This window comes from Oncorhynchus clarkii, chromosome 29 (assembly GCF_045791955.1).
Source record: "Oncorhynchus clarkii lewisi isolate Uvic-CL-2024 chromosome 29, UVic_Ocla_1.0, whole genome shotgun sequence".
In the NCBI taxonomy this organism is placed as follows: domain Eukaryota; kingdom Metazoa; phylum Chordata; class Actinopteri; order Salmoniformes; family Salmonidae; genus Oncorhynchus; species Oncorhynchus clarkii.
In genome coordinates this window covers 26234186-26255542 of record NC_092175.1, presented here as the reverse complement: position 1 = coordinate 26255542, position 21357 = coordinate 26234186, and the positions used below count along the sequence as shown (strand labels likewise).

At 42.9% G+C, this 21357-nt stretch overlaps 1 protein-coding gene across 2 annotated transcripts; it reads right to left on the bottom strand.

Annotated features, from left to right (window-relative positions):
* Positions 1-162: 162 nt before the first annotated feature.
* On the bottom strand, positions 163-20827 carry LOC139387808 (phospholipid-transporting ATPase ID-like). 2 transcript variants are annotated; one of them, XM_071134044.1, is made up of 28 exons: positions 20479-20827; positions 16001-16082; positions 15738-15796; positions 15509-15622; positions 13832-13930; positions 13653-13714; positions 13377-13449; positions 13112-13182; positions 12898-12980; positions 12631-12789; positions 12449-12537; positions 12176-12369; positions 10039-10247; positions 9515-9558; positions 9214-9379; positions 8857-9045; positions 8556-8671; positions 8231-8395; positions 8017-8128; positions 7834-7939; positions 7590-7740; positions 7107-7290; positions 6666-6889; positions 6389-6472; positions 5023-5268; positions 2980-3118; positions 2683-2813; positions 163-2585 (listed from the first exon to the last, which is right to left on the bottom strand). In XM_071134044.1, the coding sequence occupies exons 2-28, from the start codon at positions 16053-16055 to the stop codon at positions 2322-2324; spliced, it is 3588 nt and encodes a 1195-aa protein (XP_070990145.1). In that variant the 5' UTR covers positions 16056-16082; positions 20479-20827; the 3' UTR covers positions 163-2321. The 2 variants fall into 2 exon arrangements, with proteins under 2 accessions (XP_070990145.1, XP_070990144.1); XM_071134043.1 differs by having other exon boundaries at positions 12631-12980; positions 20479-20709.
* Positions 20828-21357: the final 530 nt, after the last annotated feature.

The following is a 21357-nucleotide window of genomic DNA, read 5'->3' as shown; positions in this document are numbered from 1 at the left end:
GACCAGGTCAGCGGTATATTTGCGTCACAACGTCTCTAGCCAATGCGCAGAGCGCAGGACATGTCACTCAAGCCGTTTCCAACAAAAGCGAATAGAAATGTAGGCCATGTACTTATAAAAAATGACCAACGATTACAAACAACTAAAACAACAAAAGGAATACAAAAATATCAAACATTTATTATGGCAGTACAATGCTCAAAAAGTAGGGTACATAATTAAAATCACATTAGAGAGTCTATGATTAGTGTTTCAATGATTGAGAGAAAAAAATATAACATCTTTATGTAGGTCCAACAAATATTACACAAATATGTCTACTAAGGTATACTAACATAAATCAGGCAAAGACATAACAGGCTATGACTGACATAATGCACTCAAATAATAATATATCATAACTCAATGCAACACCCTGAGTACAGACACTACAATGTATGTGGAACAATATGTAAAGAAGGTTTGTATAAAAGTTTCAAATTATGTTATTTAAGGCCCTTTTAGTCTCACTAAATTGTATAATAACACAGTAATAACTCAATAATAACTACAATTCATTAAAGCTATAATAAAACAGGGGATGACCATCCTCCTCAGTGAATTTCATTTAATTTTTTTGGGGTGAAACATTCAAAAAGTGATCATTTTTTTAGATAAAACTATACTAAATATACTAAATTAAAATGCACTGTTTTGCAACGAGGGTCTACAGTAGCCTCAACAACACACTCTGGGGTAGCACCATGTTGTAACCGGAGGACAGCTATTTTCCATCCTCGTCTGTTTACAATGACTTCAATACAAAACCTAGGAGGTTCATGGTTCTCACCCCCTACCAAAGACCTGCACAGTAATTATGATGACTTACGGAGGACGTCCTCCAACCAATCAGAGCTCTTGCAACATGAACTGACATGTTGCCCATCCAATCAATGGATCAGAGAATGAATCTAGTAGTGAAAACATAAGCTAGCCCTGTAGTGCATAAAATGTGGTGAGTAGTTGACTCAAAGAGAAAGACAATAGTTGCACAATTTTAAAAAAAAAAATCTTTAAAAAATAAGGAGAAGTAGCAGAGAGAGAGAGAGAGCTGCATTTTGTTCACTTTCTTAGCTAGATAATGCAGCTATTTAATTTAGCCTACTTAAACACCTGGCTCAAACAGAGAGGAATGTTACTTATGTTAGCTAGCTGGCTAAGGCTATCCAACACTGAAACTCTTCCAAGTCTAGGTAAGCTTTCGTTTTTTTTTATATTGTCACCGGGGCCCACCGGTGTAACTGCTAAACTGCTTGCTGTACACTGTACTGAGTGAGTGTAGCGGGTTTACTAACACGTTATTTCTAGTAGCTATGTTGACTATGATGTAAGCTAATATGGTGACAACGATGTAGGCTATGTGAAGCGGTTTAGTGGTTATGGTATGAAGCTTTGGCTTGGAAAGTTTGTTTTGACTGGTCACTGACAACTTGTGTTGTGCACTAAAGTCCACAAGCGAAGGGAAAAGGTGAGAGGAGGAGAGCGCATAGAAGCGAGAAAGATTTATACAACGAGCAAAGTGATGATGCTGTTTGTATGTGGCTGCTATGAAAGTGATCTGTGTGTGCGGGTGATCAGGGGTGTATTAATTCTGCTAATTATGTTGAAAAACTTATCTTAAAACAGAAGCAAACGGAACGGGAATAAACCTACCTGAATTTGTCCAATAGAAATTCTCGTTTGCAACGGTTTGAACTAATGATTACACCCTAGATCAGCTAGATGCAGGCACTGTCTGTCACCTTGATTACTCCCATTTGTATTTTGACATGTGCACCTAGGCTAGGTTGTAGCAGCCTCATGATGGGTATAGGGAAAATTAGAGTATGATGTAGCAGCCTAAACCTATAGATGTTACATTGAGCTGGGTTAATGGAATATGAATGACAGTCATCCAATATTATGCTGTAATAGAAATAAGGCCCCCCAAAAAATGATTCTCCCTAATCATAAACGGCACCAACCGCCACTGACCATTGTACCATAATGATCATTTTGGACTTATGCCGAGCATGATTTTGTTGCTGTACCACCAATACTTTTTCTTTACAGTTACGAGTACAGTACTTCCACATACATACATCTTGAAACTAAGCCTGGCTGAATTTAGGCTTGGGGTTGTCCTTGTACTTTTCATCCAGAAGAATATTACACATCCTCGCATCAGTGGAAGTGTTTCACAGAAACATGGCTGATTGACATTTGATATTTCTTTTAGGAATAGATTGAGGATTTTCAGACTGAATGGCCAGAACACTGTGTGCTCTGTTAGGTCATCACTCCTAGGGACTCAGTGGTGGCTCCCCCCCCTCATTGATGGTGCGGTAGAACTGAGGCTGGGTCTGGGCCAATGGGGAGTCTGTCTGGGAGAAAAGGGCTGGCCGGCTCTTCGGGGTCCACCGCAGGAATCTGCCTGAGGTCACAAGGTCACCGTAGCCCTGGGCGTGGGAGAAGGCGTAGCCTGACCGGCGGGTACTGGCGCGGCGGGCTTGGACACGGCGAGGGGCAGGGGGTAACACCTTGTCCTGTCTCACCTTGTACCTCACCTAGAGGGGGGAGGAGGAATGAGAGAGAGTGAGGGAGAAGTAATAATTTGTGAATCTTCAATGCCAATTACAAAGGAGTTAATCCTCGAAATCTGACCTTGTCGTTGACAGTGGGCCACAGCAGGATGCGGAGGAAGCGATATGCCACCACGGGAAGCACACAGAGGATGGAGGTGAGTAGCATAGTCAGCCACACATTGGGCTGGTTCAGGGAGTTCCTGGCTGTGCCTGTTACATAGAGTATAGCATCACAACATGTATTCAGATGATGATTGTTGTGAGACACTCACCTACATAGTCACAGATAGTGTCACTGACCAAATGTTCAGATAGAAAGACATGAATGATGAAGGGAGAGGAGGTGGATGGATGGGTGCTGAGTGGTACTACTCACCAATGAAGGGGAAGGAGGAGGTGAAGATGAGAAACATGCCATTGCTGTACATGGTGAATATGACAGCAAAGTACACACACAGACTGCCCCACAGGAAGAACTGGTTCACTGATGTCCAATAGTGGGTGTCCAGACCCAGCTTTAACAAAGACACATGCAGCTACCTCAGACTCTGTTACTGTGTGTGTGTGTTTAGAGAGATGCCTTCTACATTAGTCCAGAGTATGTATGTACAGTTAAAGTCGGAAGTTTACATACACCTTAGCCAGATACACTTAAAATCAGTTTTTCACATTCCTGACATTTAATCCTAGTAAGAATTAGGTCAGTTAGGATCACCACTTTATTTTAAGAAAGTAAAATGTCAGAATAATAGAAGTGAGAATTATTTATTTCAGCTTTTACAACTTTCATCACATTCCCAGTGGGTCAACATTTTACATACACTCAATTAGTATTTGGTAGCATTGCTTTTAAATAGTTTAACTTGGGTCAAATGTTTCTGACTTCAAAGAAAACAGATGTCAACACAACAAATTAGGACAGTAAAATTGATTTCTGGACATCACTCATTCTTAAAATACTTCCACAAACCTCCCACAATAAGTTGGATGAATTTTGGCCCATTCCTCCTTACAAAGCTGGTGTAACTGAGTCAGGTTTGTAGGCCTCCTTGCTCACACACGCGTTTTCAGTTCTGCCCACACATTTTCTATAGGATTGATGTCAGGGATTTGTGATGGCCACTCCAATACCTCGACTTTGTTGTCCTTATGCCATTTTTCCACAACTTTGGAAGTATGCTTGGGGACATTGTCCATTTGGAAGACCCATTTGCGACCAAGCTTTAACTTTTTGACTGATGTCTTGAGATGCTGCTTCAATATATCCACATAATTTTCTTTCCCATTGGTGCCATTTATTTTGTGAAGTGCACCAGTCCCTCCTGCAGTAAAGCACCCCCACAACATGATGCTGCCACTCCCGTGCTTCACGGTTGGGATGGTGTACTTCGGCTTGCAAGCCTCCCACTTTTTCCTTCAAACATAATGATGGTCATCATGGCCAAGCAGTTGGATTTTTGTTTCATCAGACCAGAGGTCAATTCTCCAAAAAGTATGATCTTTGTCCCCATGTGCAGTTGCAAACCGTAGTCTGGATTTTCTTTGGCGGTTTTGGAGCAGTGGTTTCTTTTTTGCTGAGTGGCCTTTCAGGTTATGTCGATATAGGACTCGTTTTACTGTCGATATAGATACTTTTGTACCCGTTTCCTCCAGCATCTTCACAAGGTCCTTTGCTGTTGTTCTGGGATAGATTTGCATTTCTCGCACCAAAGTTTGTTCATCTCTAGGAGACAGAACGCGTCTCCTTCCAGAGCGGTATGACGACTGCGTGGTCCCATGGTGTTTATACTTGCTTACTATTGTTTGTACATATGAACATGGTACCTTCAGGCATTTGGAAATTGCTCCCAAGGATGAACCAGACTTGTGGAGGTCTACATTTTTCTTTATGAGGTCTTGGCTGAGTTCTTTTGATTTTCCCATGATCTCATGCAAAGAGGCACTGAGTTTGATGGTAGGCCTTGAAATACATACACAGGTACACCTCCAATTGACTCAAATGACGTCAATTAGCCATCAGTAGCTTCTAAAGCCATCATTTTCTGGAATTTTCCAAGCTGTTTAAAGGCACAGTCAACTTAGTGTATGTAAACTTCTGACCCACTGGAATTGTGATACAGTGAATTATAAGTGAAATAATCTGTCTGTAAACAATTGTTGGAAAAATTACTTGTGTCATGCACAAAGTAGATGTCCTAACTGACTTGCCAAAACTATAGTTTGTTAACAAGAAATTTGTGGAGTGGTTGAAAAACAAGGTTTAATGACTCCAACCTAAGTGTATGTAAACTCCCGACTTCAACTGTATGTTTGAAAATATGGTTTAAGCCTCAGTTGAAACATTCATATACCACCACACATGCCCCAATTTGATAACTAAAGTACACATGTTATTTCCCTTCTTCTCCCTTCTCCTTACCTGTATACTGACGGCGATGAGCAGGCAGGTCTGGGCCAGCAGGGCGAAGGACTGATAGTCCACAATGTCTTTGCCGTCGTCTCGGACCGTGTCGTACATGGCTGCCCAGGGAATGAAGAAGAGGACCAGGGAGCTGTAGCCACTGTGTAACACTGTGTAGACAAAGGCCCTCTTACTGAAGTACTGGTTGAGCTGGCCTGGGGCGTAGAGCTTGGGGTACTGGAAACTCCACCGATCATTTACATCCTAAACACACAGATATACACTGAACAGTGGTGTAAAGTACTTAAGCAAAAATACTTTAAAGTACTATTTAAGTAGTTTGGTGTATCTGTACTTTACTATTTATATTTTTGCCAACTTTTACTTCACTACATTCCTGAAGAAAATAATATAATATTACTCCATACACTTTCCTTGATACCCAAAAGTACTTTTTACATTTTGACAGGAAAATTGTCAAATTCACACACATATCAAGAGAACATCCCAGGTCATCCCTACTGCCTCTGATCTGGCTGACTCACTAAACACAAATGTTTAGTTTGTAAATTATGTCTGGAATGTGCTCCTGGCTATCCATCAATAAAAAAAAAATACATTTGTGCCATCTGATTTGTTTAATATAAGGAATTTTAAATGGTTTATTCTTTCACTTTTGATACTTAAGTACATTTGAGCAATTCCATTTATTTTTGATACTTAAGTACTGTATTTTTAAAACCAAATACTTTTAGACTTTTACTGAAGTAGAAATTTACTAGAGTAGAATTTTACTAGGTGACTTTCAATTGAGTAATTTTCTATTAAGGTATCTTTACTTTTACTCAAGTATGACAATTTAGTAATTTTTCCACCACGGACACTGAATATACCAAACGTTAGGAACATCTTCCTAATATTGAGTTGCACTCCCCTCCCTTTGCCCTCAGAACAGACTCAATTCGTCAGGGTATGGATTATACAATGGTCGAAAGCGTTCCACAGGGATGCTGGCCCATGTTGACTCCAATGCTTCCCACAGTTGTGTGAAGTTGGCTGGACCATTCTTGATACACACAGGAAACTGTTCAGCATGAACAACCCAGTAGTGTTGCAGTTCTTGACACAAAATGCCAGGTTCACCTGAGAGATGCATCTTCTTTAACCAGTCTCCTCCCCTTCATCTACACTGATTGAAGTGGATTTAACAAGTGACATCAATAAGGGATCATAGCTTTCACCTGGATTCACCTGGTCAGTCTATGTCATGGAAAGAGAGTTCTTAATGTTTTGTATACTCAGTGTGTGATTACATACATACTACTTACTTGCATCAGCATACATAATTACATTACTGACATACTAACATAAGAGACCTGATTACCTGGTCAAAGAGACTCAACGCCAGCACAGGTAGAGCTGTGTAAACCAGGTTATACAGGGTGATGAACCACTCGTCATACACAGTCTGTTAGGGGGAACAACAAATAATACACATTAGATACATGACTGTTGCTTAGTCCATTAGAGCCCAGTATGTTTCCTGGTCAGGAACTACTTCTGCCACTAGTTATAAAGGGAATTAACATGTCATACACGAAACAAACTAAAGCATGACTTTTCTGCTCGTCTCTGTGCATGCACCTCTGTCTGTGTCTCACCTGTGCTGAGAAACCGCAGAAGAAGCCGTACCAGAAGTGGACGAAGGTGAAGGTGAAATTCTTGTAGAAGAAGTAACGCAGGAATTTGCACATCCTCAGGTAGGACCAGCGGCCGTGCACCAGCAGGAGGCGCTGCAGGTAGCGGAACTGAGCGAAGGAGAAGTCACTGGAGAGCACCGCCTGCATTCCCTCCTGACCTGATATACCTACTCCTATATGAGCAGCTAGAGGGGGGAGAGAGGAAGGGAGGGCAAGAGAGAGGGAGAGGTGGTGGGAGAGAGAGGGAGAGGGGTGGTGGGAGAGAGATGGATGTGTGTGTGTATGAGTTGATTAGAGGAATCATAACAGCAGTCAAACATTTAGCATCAAGAATCAGGATCCTTCAACACCTTCACAGTGATCAAGCAGCTCATAATCGGACCCTTGATCAAGCAGCCCTACCCTTGATCATGCTGACGTCGTTGGCGCCGTCACCGATGGCCAGAGTGATAGCCTGCTTGTACTTCTTCACCAGCTCCACCACCTGGGCTTTCTGCAGTGGAGTCACCCTGCAGCAGATCACCGTCTGACACATACACGCTGTCCGCAGCAGCTCCATCTCCATGTCCTTCTCCAGGGCAAAGGCCTGGGTGGAGAGGGAGGGAAGGGGAGATGGAGGGAGGGAGGGAGGAGAGGAGGAGGTAGGGGTGAGGGGAGGGAGAGGGAGGGAGGAGGGGGGGAGGTAGGGGTGAGTGGAGAGAGAGGGAGGGAGGAGAGGGGGAGTTAGGGGTGAGGGGAGAGGGAGTAGTGGAAAGAGAGATAAATGAATGAAACAGAGATTGGAACAGAGATTCTGAAAAGTGATTACAACATATGTCAAATCAGAATATAAGTTTTATGTTTCCAGTAACTTGGCCTGTGACCCACCAGAGTCCTTGTTCTTACCAGACTGTGTCCGTTAATCACCATAGCGTACTCTCCATCCACTGGTTCATCTGCCACCGTCTCTGTCTTTAAAAGACAAAACAGGCCACTTCTACTCTTCGTGACTGTAGGCTCCTCTGGTCCATCAGGTCTCATCTTCCTCCTTGCGGTCCTGGTCAGGGAGAGAGAGATACGTTTACATGTCCCCTTACTGTGGTGCGTCAAGCTACGAAAGTGATTGACAATAGTCTGTCTGTGGACTCACTGGAGCTCCTTTCTGACTTCCTCTGCTGTGTTTGCCGACACGATGAACACTTCGGTCATCTCCTCTCGCAACATGTTGCAGGAGTAGCCAATGTTCTCTGCCGTTTCTGTTCCGACAGAGAGAAAAGAGAATCAAGGTGTGCCAGAGAAAACTAGATAGTATATTCTAAGGAAGATAACCCACCTTGCTTGTCTCCAGTGAGCACCCAGATCTTGATGTCGGCTTTGGAGAGCTGCTCAATGGTCTGAGGCACTCCATCCTGTAGCTTATCCTCTACTGCAGTGGATCCTAACAGCTACACACACATACCGGTACAAACATGAAAGATTCAGTTGATATTGTGCTAGTGGATTGTCTTGTAGGACATTGTAATGATACTTTTGTCTGTAGTACCCACCAGCAGGCCTTTCTCGATCTCCTCATACAGCGCATCCAACTTCTCCTCCCTCTCGTCCATGGCAGTGCTGGCCTCATGGTGGCGCAGTTTCCACTCCTCCATATACTTTGGGTCTATGTCCTTGTAGGCCAGAGCCAGCGTACGCAGACCATCCCCAGCATACTCCTGTCAATGGAACAGTTACTTTAGAGTTAGGATCTAACACACGGGTACAGAGTTGGACATACAGGATGTAGTTCATCTTGTGTAAGATTTTACATATATTCGCACGCTCCACAAAAAATACAGAATTCTAAACACGGACACACAGAAGCTGGTTACTCACGTTGAGGTGTTCGGTGGTAACCTCCTTTAGTTTGCTGCAAGAAGGGTTCAGTCTCTCAAAGATGATGGTGTCTGCTCCCTTACAGTAAAGAGTCAGCTTGCCCTCCGGACTGCGGACTAGGGGCCACACAACACATAATCAGGTTTTGTTAACTTAAATCTCAATGTCAATCGGTTACAATAAAGCCATCAATGTTTGAACAAACTTCACATATCATTCAGATAATTCTAAATAGCTACAGTTCCAGAACATATTCCCCTATAATTCTAAAGGCGTAACGGTTTGTGTTTGTTGGACTCACCGATGACCGACATCCTCTTGCGGACGTTGTTGAAGTCCAGTACAGCCAGCAGCTCGTAGGTGACCAGCTCTCCCATCTCCACTACAGTGATGCTCTCTGGCGTACGAGAGCGGAACACAAAGCCAAAGTTTCTGGCTGCTGTGACCAGAGCTCCCTCGTCTGGTGACTGGGCCTGGTAGTACAATTCACCTAGAAGATCACAATAATTGGAAGATATTTACTAGTCGCCTTGTCTAGTTTATGGAGTAGGTAGAAGTTGTCCTCCCAACCACTGTGCAACTTCTACCTCAAGCCGCAGTCCAGAGTCACCCACATCAATGCAATAACATATGAATCCAGCAGGAGTCGCTTTCTCACCCTCCTTCTTCTCCTCGGGCATGACGGTGTGGCACAACGCAAGCAGGCGGAAGAAGGCCTGCACCTCGGGGTTGCCCTCCCTCACCACCTCCACTAGGCTGTGGTCATGGAAACAGAACTTTGGGTCGGCCAGGTTGTTCCAAGAGAAGTCCACCTTCTCGGTTTTCTACCAGAGAGTGAGTGAGGGTTAGGAATGTTAGTGCCACGGAATGTAAGGATTTATTGCCAAAGAAAGGGCCTTAGAGATTTTCTTTCATACATTTAAATCCATAAACCCAACACACCCTTTTCCTCCTCTCACCTCATTAATCTCCACTCTTTGTCCAGAAAAGTCCAACAACTCCCCTGGAGAACAGAAACACATTTAGTCAGTTATATGGTACAGTGAATGATTGCCACCTATGTGTATTAATGTATGCCTTACCGTGTGTGTAAACACATGATACGTGCTTATAGTGCTAGACTTGACCTTTTTCTTCATCTACCGCTATTACCATCCATCCCTGCACATTGATATGGCAATGGTACTCATGGTATATAGGTTCATTCTTGTGTGTTTTATTTCTCATGTGTTTATATATACAGTACCAGTCAAAAGTTTGGACATACCTGCTCATTGAAGGGTTTTTCTTTATTTCAATTTTTTTTTACATTGTAGAATAATAGTGACGACATTAAAACTATGAATATATATGAATAAATGTAAAAAAATATATACAGTATTTTTAACTTTTCACGGTAAGGTCTACACCGGTTTTATTCGGCACATGTTACAAATACAGTTTGATTTGATATAAGTGTGTGTATTTCAGCGCCAGGCCTCACCATAGGACTTCCCGTTGATGGAACACTTGTTGAAGGTCATGATGTTCTGTGTGAGTGTTCCAGTCTTGTCAGAGAAGATGTATTTGATCTGGCCCAGCTCCTCGTTGAGCGTGGTGGTCCTGGCCTCGGCAGGCGTGTCACTCTTGGGATAGTACATCTTCCTGTCCCAGTCTATGTAGAAACTGTTCCCCAGGCGAATGATCTCCACACTGCACCCAAAACACAGGAGAAATAGAAAGAGAGAGAGGGAGAGAGAAATGCAATTGTAGTGAAACGCAACATGGATCTCCCTCCTGCCCCCCCTCCCACTGCCACTACCCTATGTACCACCAGTACAGTTAGACATGAGCAGGTCTGATGAGCTACCAGAGTGGTCACAGTCACCAGGAGAGGGCGTCAGTCAACCACCCACCTCAACAACATGGTACCAGGAAGAATGGCCTCCACCATCTGACGCAGCTGCAGAATGGGAGAAACTGCTTGAAGCACTGCTAATAGAGTAAACGGCACCGCCTTAAGGGGAAGACCATATATGTACTGTCTTGCTGCGGTTAGAGGATGCCTATGAGGCACAGTAGTGCAGAAACCACAAGTGGGACTTGAGCGGTGATCAAAAGGTATATAAAGAGACATTTGCCATTACTTTGGCGTCTGACTTCTTGAATTCTGAATTCATTTAGACAACCATTTGACTTCGGGTAATTGCCACCTGACTCAAATTACTTAAAGATTCTAACTTGCTGGATACCAGGGTAAGAGTCCGTTTACCTATCGACCAGTTGACCCTGTGTGCAGCATACGTTTGGACCGAGTGTACCGTTGTGACAAAGTCTTAATTGACCGAGGAACACTGTAGCACCGGCCGGGTTGCTTGCCCCAGACACTGCGGTAGATCAACGGCAGAATTACCACCTGCTGAGAACGGTTGGAAAATTGGTCGAATCGACTCTGTCTCCGACTGACCCAGTGACACGTGTACTGTTGTAACACAGTGCCTTGCCCTGGAATCGGGGTTTCAGGTTATTTGACAATACTATCCAACCTGAGGGCAGGTTAGAGAACTCAGTCTAACTTGAATCTCGAAATTTAGTTGAACCAACGATTCCTCATAGGAGAGATCGATACATAAACTAAATTCTCAGCACTCTGACCAATTGAAACACCGCTCCTGATCTCATGGGTCTCCCTGTCATCTTTTAAAGGTAATTAAGTTGAAGTATTATATTTGATTAGAGATAAGTGTTATCATTGCACCAGGCATTTAGAGCATTAAGGCATTTGCATGTGTTTGATTAACGCTGTGTGTGACCAAGGAACAATTTGTGTATTTTGAAATGTGTTTGATTGTAAAAGACAAAAAACAGAGTGTTTCCAAAAATAAACGGTAGTCTTGCTTTGTCGTGAGTACACGCCCAAGACAGTTAACGGCAAGGGAGATAACAACTTTGACACTCCCCTCTACCGTGACACTGGAAACGGAGACCAATACTCTGTGATTGAGCGAGTTACCATGAAAAGACAAAGAGGAAGGTGTGTCCAGTAGTGATTCATTAATTGTCTTATCGATCGATCTAAGTTTTATTTTCCAAGCGATACATAGCCGACGGGCAGAGTAGTGAGACTAAGTTGACTAAAGGTCTTCACACTTTAAACTAGATACATCACAGAAGGGAAATACTCAACCACAGGGAAATCATATAGAGACTGGTACGACTAGTGCTTAATAACAACTCAAGGATCAATTAGTGGTGAAACAAAGAGTCTAGAGGATAAACGTGGGGTTCACACCTCCCAGCTAGAGCTAGACCGTTGAGAGTGACAAGGCAAAAGACCTCTCTACGCGGACAACGTATCGATATAGAAAGAGAGGCAGGGCTACGCGAGCGGTCCTGGTTATACCGAGATAACCTGAAGTATCTATAGTGCCCTGTCCAATCCAGGGAACGGGACGCTAACCACCTCTAGCACCCCGCTGCCGGCCAAGGGGCGGGGCTGAAGGTTTCGTATCGCGACACAATCAATTCACATTGATGATTCATGGTGATGTAGTCCTGTCAAAGGCACAGTAGAAGTAACACATTTGGACACAGAGATGCAATTGCAGTGAATGACTGGATAATATGTGAAGTGCACTGACCTGACATAGAGGGATATAGGCACCACAGTGTTGAGGATGATGACGTAGGACCAGAAGGTGAGGAAGGCTGAAAAGGGAGCGTTAACCCCCTCTTGCTTGGGTAGGAATGCAGCAAACTTAGAGCCCTCCTGGTACTCCCAGATTCCATTCCCAACAGCCAGGATTAAACACATAACCGCCAGGAAACCAAAGATCTGGAAGACCAAACACGACAGTTAAGAAGTGTGTGTGTGTGTGTGTGATGACTGTGTGTGTATGTATAGTCATACTCACACTCAGCACCAGAACATTCATGAGGCGATCAATGCTGGTCCGTTTCAATGTAGTCTTTCCACAGTTCTGCATCAGCTTGGTGTCTGGACCTGGAAGAGGAAATAGATTGATCATCAGTTGTGGATATATTTTTTTAAGTCTTAGGTAATTTCTCTGACATTATGTGGACCGGTGAGACTCACCTCCAAAGACGACCAGGCCGAAGCACCACTGGGTGTTCCTCAGAGTACAGCCTCTCAGCAGGACCTTCTCGTTGTCCAGGGAGTACATCTCTTCCTTCAGAGTCAGGGTGCCAGTGAACTTATCTAGGCGGTTGTTGGGTGGCTCACAGCGCACCTCGCCTACACAAGGACAGAGAGGTTCAGGGACTGTACAACAGTTAAGAATATTCTGATTCATAAGATCTAGACTTTTAAGCCATGATAATCTAAACGTTTTTCCAGTTTTACCGTTGAAGTTGGCCAGTTTCTCTATGCAATCCTCCAGTTCCCCTGTTACAGTCAGGGCCTGCTTCACCTTCAAGTTAGTTTCTCTAAAGGAGGAGGAGGGCAGGATGAGAAACACAGAGAAAGAGGAAGAGCTCATACAATTAAGAAAGGCAGTGAAATATCTTTGGTGTCAAAGGTAAACACAAACACATGCATGAACGCAACAGAGACACACCCATCTAGTTCAGCTGTTTCTATGTAGACGAGGTTGAGAGGCTCACTGCTGGACAGCAACAGGAGATCGGCCTGGAGAAAGAGAGTGATAAAGACAAGAGAGAGAGCTATAGAATGTTAATGTGAAACCCCATAAATTATTACTTACTTGAAATATAAATTAGTCCGATTTTCTATTCTGTAGAATGACTGGTGACCTACACTGGCTGATTGTATTTCTGTGGTACATCTGCCCTTTGACCCTCAGCAGACACCTCCAACCTTACCGTGACAAACTGATTATTCTCCAGCTTGATGATGTCCCCAACTTGAACATCCATCCACTTTTCACTCCTTAGTCTGAAAAGAGCAAGATCGTAATGATACTGCGCTAAAGCAAGCCTAGAGTGACATCTGGTGTTTGAGAATGCTAACACTGACTAACAAATCACCACCTGATGCATACACAACAAATATACAGACCTCTTGAGATCTAATCTGTGACATTCAAGCACTTTCCAAGCACTGAGAAACAAGCTAAGACAAAGGGAAGAGAGACTCACTCTCCATCGATGAGGACCTCCACCTTCCGGTTGTTCACCTGTCTGTCACATCTGTGTCTGTTCTACACAGGCGAAGGAGAGGGAATATTAGGATCTGGAGACCAGAAAAAAACAGGTCTATGTAGAAACCATGTTCTGTATCTGGTCTTAATACTGTAATTAGTAGACGTTGAGCTCACTATGTCGTCGCTGCCGTCCTTAGCCATGGTCATGGAGAGCACCAGGACCAGGGGGACCACGGTGGTGAACCAGGACAGGGATGATATCTCTGGGATGAGCTGAGAGTAGCCAGGAGAGACAAAACATCACCAGCAGGGACTCAACTTTCTGCTTTCAATTAGTACTGCTACTACCTACAATATAGTATAAGCCTACAGCCAGCTCCAGGCCATGAGGGAGCTTAAGTAGATACTATGAAGAAATATACATTTGCACTCAGATTCTACATTTTGGTATATTTACAGCTTCAAATCTTCTTGGGTATGAAGCTACAAGCTTGGTACACCAGTATTTGGGGGGTTTCTCCCATTATTCTCTGTGGATCCTCTCAAGCTCTGTCAGGTTTGGTGGGGAGTGTCGTTGCACAGCTATTTTCAGGTCGCTCCAGAGATGTTTGATCGGTTCAATCTGGGCTCTGGCTGGGAAACTCAAGAATATTCAGAGACTTGTCCCGAAGCCACTCCTGCGTTGTCTTGTCTGTGTGCTTAGTGTCGTTGTCCTGGTGGAAGGTAAACCCCAGTCTGAGATCCTGAGTGCTCTGGAGCAGCTTTTCATCAAGGATCTATCTGTACTTTACTCCATTCATCTTCCCTTGATCCCGACTAGTCTCCAAGTCCCTGCTGCTGAAAAACAACCCCACAGCATGATGCTGCCACCCCCATGCTTCAGCATAGGGACGGTGCCAGGTTTCTTCCAGACATGACACTTGGCATTCAGGCCAAAGAGTTCAATCTTGGTTTCGTCAGACCAGAGAATCATGTTCCTTTAGGTGCCTTTTGGCAAACTCCAAGCAGGAGTTTGTGCCTTTTACTGAGGAGTGGTTTCCGTCTGGCTACTGAGGAGTGGTTTCCGTCTCTACTATAAACACCTGATTGGTGGAATGCTGCAGAGATGGTTGTCCTTCTGGAAGGTTCTCCAATCTCCACCTAGGAAGTCTGGGGTTCTGTCTGAGTGACCATATGGTCCTTGGTAACCTCCCTGACCAAGGCCCTTCTCCCCTGATTGCTCAGTTTGGCTGGGAGGCCAGCTCTAGGAAGAGACTTAGTGGTTCCAAAGTTGTTCCATTTAAGAATGATGGAGGCCACTGTGTTCTTGGGGACCTTCAATGCTGCAGGCATTTTTTGTGCCTCGACACAATCCTGTCTCACTCTACGGACAATTTCTTCGACCTCATGGCTTGGTTTTTGCTCTGACATGCACTGTCAAATGTAGGACCTTATATAGACAGGTGTGCCTTTCCAAATCATGTCCAATCAATTGAATTTACCACAGGTGGACAATCAAGTCGTAGAAACATCTCAAGGATGATCAATGGAAACAGGATGCACCTGAGCTCAATTTCGAGTCTCATAGCAAAAGGTCTGAATATTTACGGTATCTGTTTTAAAATTTTAATACATTTGCAAATATTTCAAATCTGTTTTCGCTGTCATTATGGGGTAGTGTGTGTAGATTGATGAGGACCTTTATTTATTTATTTAATACATTTTAGAATAAGGCTGTAATGTAACAAAATGTGGAAAAAGTCAAGGGGTCTGAGTACTTTCCGAATACACTATATCTACAGGCATCAGCCCTGTGCAGCATTGACAGAATAAGGCTTAGAGTGGCTGCATTAAAGGCTGTGTAAAGGTTACCTGGAGACAGAGGAGGAAGAGGAAGTAGGCATTGGCCAGCCTTTGGAACTGCTCAAACAGATTGAGCGGGAGAAAGGTGAAGATATTGTATTTGGAGGTTTTAATGGCATTGTCCTGCATGGGAAGCAAGAGGGGAATGTGTTACTGTGACAAATACACATTAAAACATAACATGCAGACACATAATGTAAACAATGGCTTGGAATGAGTAATCGACAGCAGTACTTACAGCATACTCGTAAGACAAGTTGAATTCTCTGTCATTTGCTCGCAGGTGTCTTTCTTCCTCTGTAGGGGGAAACACAACATCAATTATATATCACAGGTGTGGCAATAAACTGCTCAACTCTTCCACAAGTAAATGTTGGCTTTAGCCCCTTAAGGGCTGGGACACAGATAGCCAGATCACAGGCGTGGCAGTAAAATAATAAACTCTGGGGATGCTCTCCACATCAGAGCTGGGGCTAGACTACAGCAGGTCAGTTAACTCACCTTTTACTTCCTTCCTCCCACACTCCAGACCCAATTGTGACAGTAGCGACCCCATGTTCAGCTCATCACTCCCATATCACACCTGGGAGAAGAAACAGATGGCTGATGTTGAATAATAGCTTGAATCATAATGGAATCACAAAGTGAAACTCATTATATAAAATGATGAGAAGCAAGGTTGGGAAACTTCCTGACCATGATGATTTCTCCATACTTGTGGTACAGCTACAGTATATTGTAACCGTGTTATGACAGAGCGAAGGGAGCGGAACGGTCTCATTTACAGCAGGTCTATACACTCTAACCAGTGTGTGGAACAGCAAGTGTGGAACAGCTATAATCATTTTATGACAAGTTCATGGTGAGCCTTGCAGGGTTGTACTAACGTAGGCCTATGTGTATTATCCTTGGCAACGACCACTTATCAGTTTTACACTGAGAGTGAGAATTCTTTAATCACTGGACCCGCCTCCACACATATCCGCATGCACACACAGACACACAAGCCTGTTCCCTACGCAAATGAGCTTCCTGATATCTAAATGAACACCAAGAATCATTAACTTTCAAGTGAACATTTTGTGAAAATGGCATTGATGTGATCTAATGAGCTTTATACAGAAATGATCGAATTGACTTTATAGGGATAATCTGTTGAGTTATGGACGTTGCACTGGTTTTTATGAACAGGTTTCGCAGACACAGGTTAAATTAGTCATGGAGTAGGCCTGATTTTAAAAAAAAATGAAATTTGAATTTCATAAATATAATTTATGTTTGGGTTTTATTCTTCTGGATTACTGTGGCTGGAGCTTTTTAAATGAAGATCAACCATAATCTGGGAATATTTTAGGCCATGTCCATGAAGATAAACTATGAATCCTCTTTATTACAGTGTAAATTGTTCCATGAGGAGGCTTTGAATTTAGTTTGAAATATAAAAAATACAGATCTGATCAAGGCAAGTCTGGGGTGGCAGGTAGCCTAGTGGTTAGAGTGTAGGGCCAGTAACCAAAAGGTGGATCAAATCCCCAACCGGATAAGGTAAAAATCTGTCGTTCTGCCCCTGAACAAGGCACTGTTCCTCGGTACAAATAATTTGTTCTTAACTGACTTACTTAGTTAAATAAAGATGATTTTAAAAATATATATTTTTTTACATTTATTTTAAGTCCAGTATAAAGAGGAGTCAAATGTATAGTTTCTGATATTAAGGATGAAGCTCTTGTAAAAGCTCATGTACATTAACCTGCTATGTCGTACATTTCCCCTCTATGCTCACTGGTAGAGTAAATGCCATGTTGAGATGTAGTAGAGCAACTCCTTATCAACCATTTGTACCAGAGCAAAATACACTTGATAATCCATACTCAGTCACTACACTTGAGATCGCTAATAACCCTGAACATTAGACCTGGTATTCCCCACATTATGTTTGCCTGCCTGAAGTCACAAAGTTCTCTTATCAGTCTCCTTATCAGTCTCCTTATCAGTCTTCTAGCTCCTCTGTGATGGCCGCCACCAGCTCAAAAACCTCATACACAGCTCACACACCTTATACATTCAAGTAAATATAAAGTCTTAGAAGTACAGAAACTATTATATATAAACTTGTCAGAGGAAGATACTATAAAGAATATACTATAAATATATATATTAATATTATCTTCCTCTGACAAGTTTTTCACCATGAAATTGTACAGTTCAATGACCATCTGTTTTGGCAGAAACTCACAAATAAACAGCCGAAATTCACTCCAAACCACAGGTCAAAAAATAATCTCACCCTCTCACGCCCACCACAACACCAAAAGCCAAAACTTCTCCCCAATTCCATGCTTTCCCACACCCATATTTCTTTCATTTTAGTTTAAACTTTCACATTGGGAATATTTACTCCCTGCATTGTACCAGAACACACACACTTTGATACAAAGTACCCACTGGGCACACACACTGGTTGAATCAACGTTGTTTCCACGTAGGGCTGTGGTGGTCACGAAATTTCATCAGCCAGTGATTGCCAAGCAAATAACTGTCGGTCTCACGGTAATTGACTGTTAATTAACATAAACACATTTAACATTTCCTGGCTTCCACACACAGCCTACAAGCAGACCTAAAAAGTCTAATAAATCCATGTAATACAGCCTACACCTTTACAATAAATCCCTTATTGTAAAGACAGGTCTATGATATGCAGAACATGTAGTCTATTTCAGAAGAACAGAATAGCATAATGAGTTGTCCTAATGTTAGGTCCTGATCTGGTTATGCCAAGTGGCTGTGGGCTACACTAGTTCTTTTAGCAGACAAGATTTGCATAGACTTCAGTGGCATTATTTTATAGTATGAAAAATATAATTGAACAAAGCTAAATAAAATAGAAAGAATATTATCTCCAAACGATTGGTGTGCGCACATGCAGCTATTCTGTGTTGAGCGGTTAACAAAGAAATATGAATATCTATATTTTTTATTTAGAGTTATTAATGTAACTTTAGTTGTTCTACAAACCTTGGGCTATATGTTTTGATTTTTAATACATTGTAAGGCTGCATGATGAGACTAATGATGATTTGAAAAAAAGTTGCTGGAAAGTTGCTTGAAAGGCATGAGCTCGGCTGTACACACTACATCAGTCTCTCATTCACAATTTGACAAGCACTTGATAATCAATTCCTAGAATTTCACCCCTTTGTGTGGCCGTATACACCCTAAAAAAATCCATGCCTTTTTTTGGGCCAGTAGCCGCTGTGCCCTTCTCCCTAGGTGCTGTGCACTCCATCACATGATCGGGTTTTTCTTACTGGCTACAAGTGAAGACAGTCACATCGGGGATGCAACTGCGTGGTTCCTTATCCAATTCCAAGCTGCATATTGAAGATATTGGAAGAACTGTCCACATTTACTTTTCATCAGCCAACAAGGTGAGTAGGCCTTATGAACAGCAAAATCACTAGCCTCTGTCAATCTATTCCAAACCTTGCCTGGGACAGTTGTGGGATGCGATAGATCCAAAATGAATACAACCACTACCATTAAAAGAAACCGTTTTACACAATGTGGCTGACACAGCAGATCAGAACGTTTAGCTTAAAATGTTAAACTATTAGGCTATTTCTTTACATTATAAGCGCAAAAATGTGCACATGGTAGTAAGCTGTAAGCGCAAATGTGCCATTAGCGTAAAATACCATTATCAAATTAAGCAATTATGCATGTAATGCTTCAATTTAAGAAGTTATTTGGCCACTTCAGTTGTGATACAAACTTAACAAAACATATAGGCCTATGGTTAGGCTACATGAGGTGTTAATTTTAATTCAACCTTCATTTAACTAAGCAAGTCAGTTAAGAACAAATTCTTATTTTCAATGACAGCCTAGGAACAGTGGGTTAACTGTCTTGTTCAGGGGCAGAACGACAGATTTTTACCTTGTCAGCCCAGCGATTCGATCTTGCAACCTTTTGGTTACTAGTCCAACTCTCTAACCACTAGGCTACCTGCTGCCCCAGTGTGCGACTGATTAGAAAAAGTTGCAAAAAATGCATTGTTTCTTGGGCTGGGCATGATTCACAAATGATAATATATAATTCACAAGTGATAGGCTAATATTGTCACCCATCAGACTTAATCTTGTCTTTACATATACTAAATAACATATGTGTGAAAGGTGATTTGATTTAGAATGGACCATTATCATGCACCTGTCTCGAAACAGGGACAGCTGGAAAAAATACATGTCATCTATGTACTTAAAAAGCGAATGAAGGACTCTTTTCCTGTGGTTCATTCATTTGCTATACTCCTGTTTTAAATATAAGCAATGTGCGTAACATTAGGAAAGTTGAAAAATAAATATAGTAGGCCTAGCCTATAGAAAGCTGATTCTCTTCTTTTTAGTAGAGGCCATCACTCTGTTTTCTCGCACAATTGCATAGCCGATTGAAATGTTGCACAACATGAGCTCCTGGGCTCTCATGAACTGTTTGATTAGATTTTCTAATACATTTGCATTGATGTCAGAGTGACTAGAAGGGCAATAGAGTGCCGAGTACCAGGCAGTTAGCAAGTTTGGTAGGCTACTAATGACCACCAGCAGCATCAGAGCTTGGAGCAGCCTAATTACCGTGACTAAACGGTCACGTGGAATTTGAATGTTTTCATGACCTGTGACCGCCGGTGTGGTGGTAATACGGTCACTGCAACAGGTCATTTAAATTAAATTATGTTAAACCAACGTTGATCAGACGTTGAATTGACATCTGTGCCCAGTGGTTTTATGTTCAAATTCATTAGGATGCTGTATGTCAGTTTGATTAACTGATCAGCTTTTCCTTATTAGCCAAATACTGTATCTCTGAAGTCTCTGAACTTGTCGACAGACCCGTTCTAGACAGACCCCAGGCACAGGTTCACTTAATTGTTAGCAGCAGTATCATTGGAGAAAAGCAAATAATGTCCAGTCACATACCTGTGAGAAGAATGATATCGGAGTCCCTCAGGAAAGTCAAGGTCCTTCAACAGAACACAGACAGGTACAACAAAGACGGGCAGGAAGTAGGCCTAAGGATGTCTCCAACGACACCCGCTTCTCTCACTCAACACACCCTTTCAGTTGAACTAGAGTAAATCCAGGAGACGGAACTGCGCTTCAGTCTGGGCAAACACACTTACACCAAGACGCAGACCCAGAGGGGCTCCTGAGACTCCTAGGTAGAAGGCAGGAGTGGAGCAGAGCAGGTGGAGTCCCAGAGGTGGGGTGTGAGGAGGTGGGGGAGGCAAAGTCATGGGCAGCTACAGGAAACAGAACGGGATCCCCCTAAGGGTAATGGCACAGAGCTAGAGTAAACACTGCAGCCAGCGATCTTTGGACCTGGATGTTGAGACACAAGCAGAGGCAGGTGCTGAGCAGCAGTAAAACTGAGGTGAGGGACAGACACTGGCCAATCAGAACAAACAATGGGGCAATGACCTGGAAGATCAGAGGATACCAGGCATGTCACACACACCCTGAGGTGGGGACGCATGCGCAGACACACTATTTTCCACTTCCTATATATGAATTCATATCAAAACAGTCATACTGCACGTTACAATATATTCTATATTTTGATTAAAGTCTACGAGTGTTACCCTTTAGAATGTGGCATTGCTCGTATGTGGACTAGAATTGTTAATACCATCGGAATTGTGATGATTGTTATGAAAGTGGGGGGAGGATGTTGAACAGAATCTCAGAGCTTCAGAGCCACAGGTGAAATCCAAAACCTGGACACGAGTACAAAAGGGTCCTCTGTAGTCCCCAGGACTTCATTATGAGCCAATGGGCAAATGGATGCACAGCCACAGA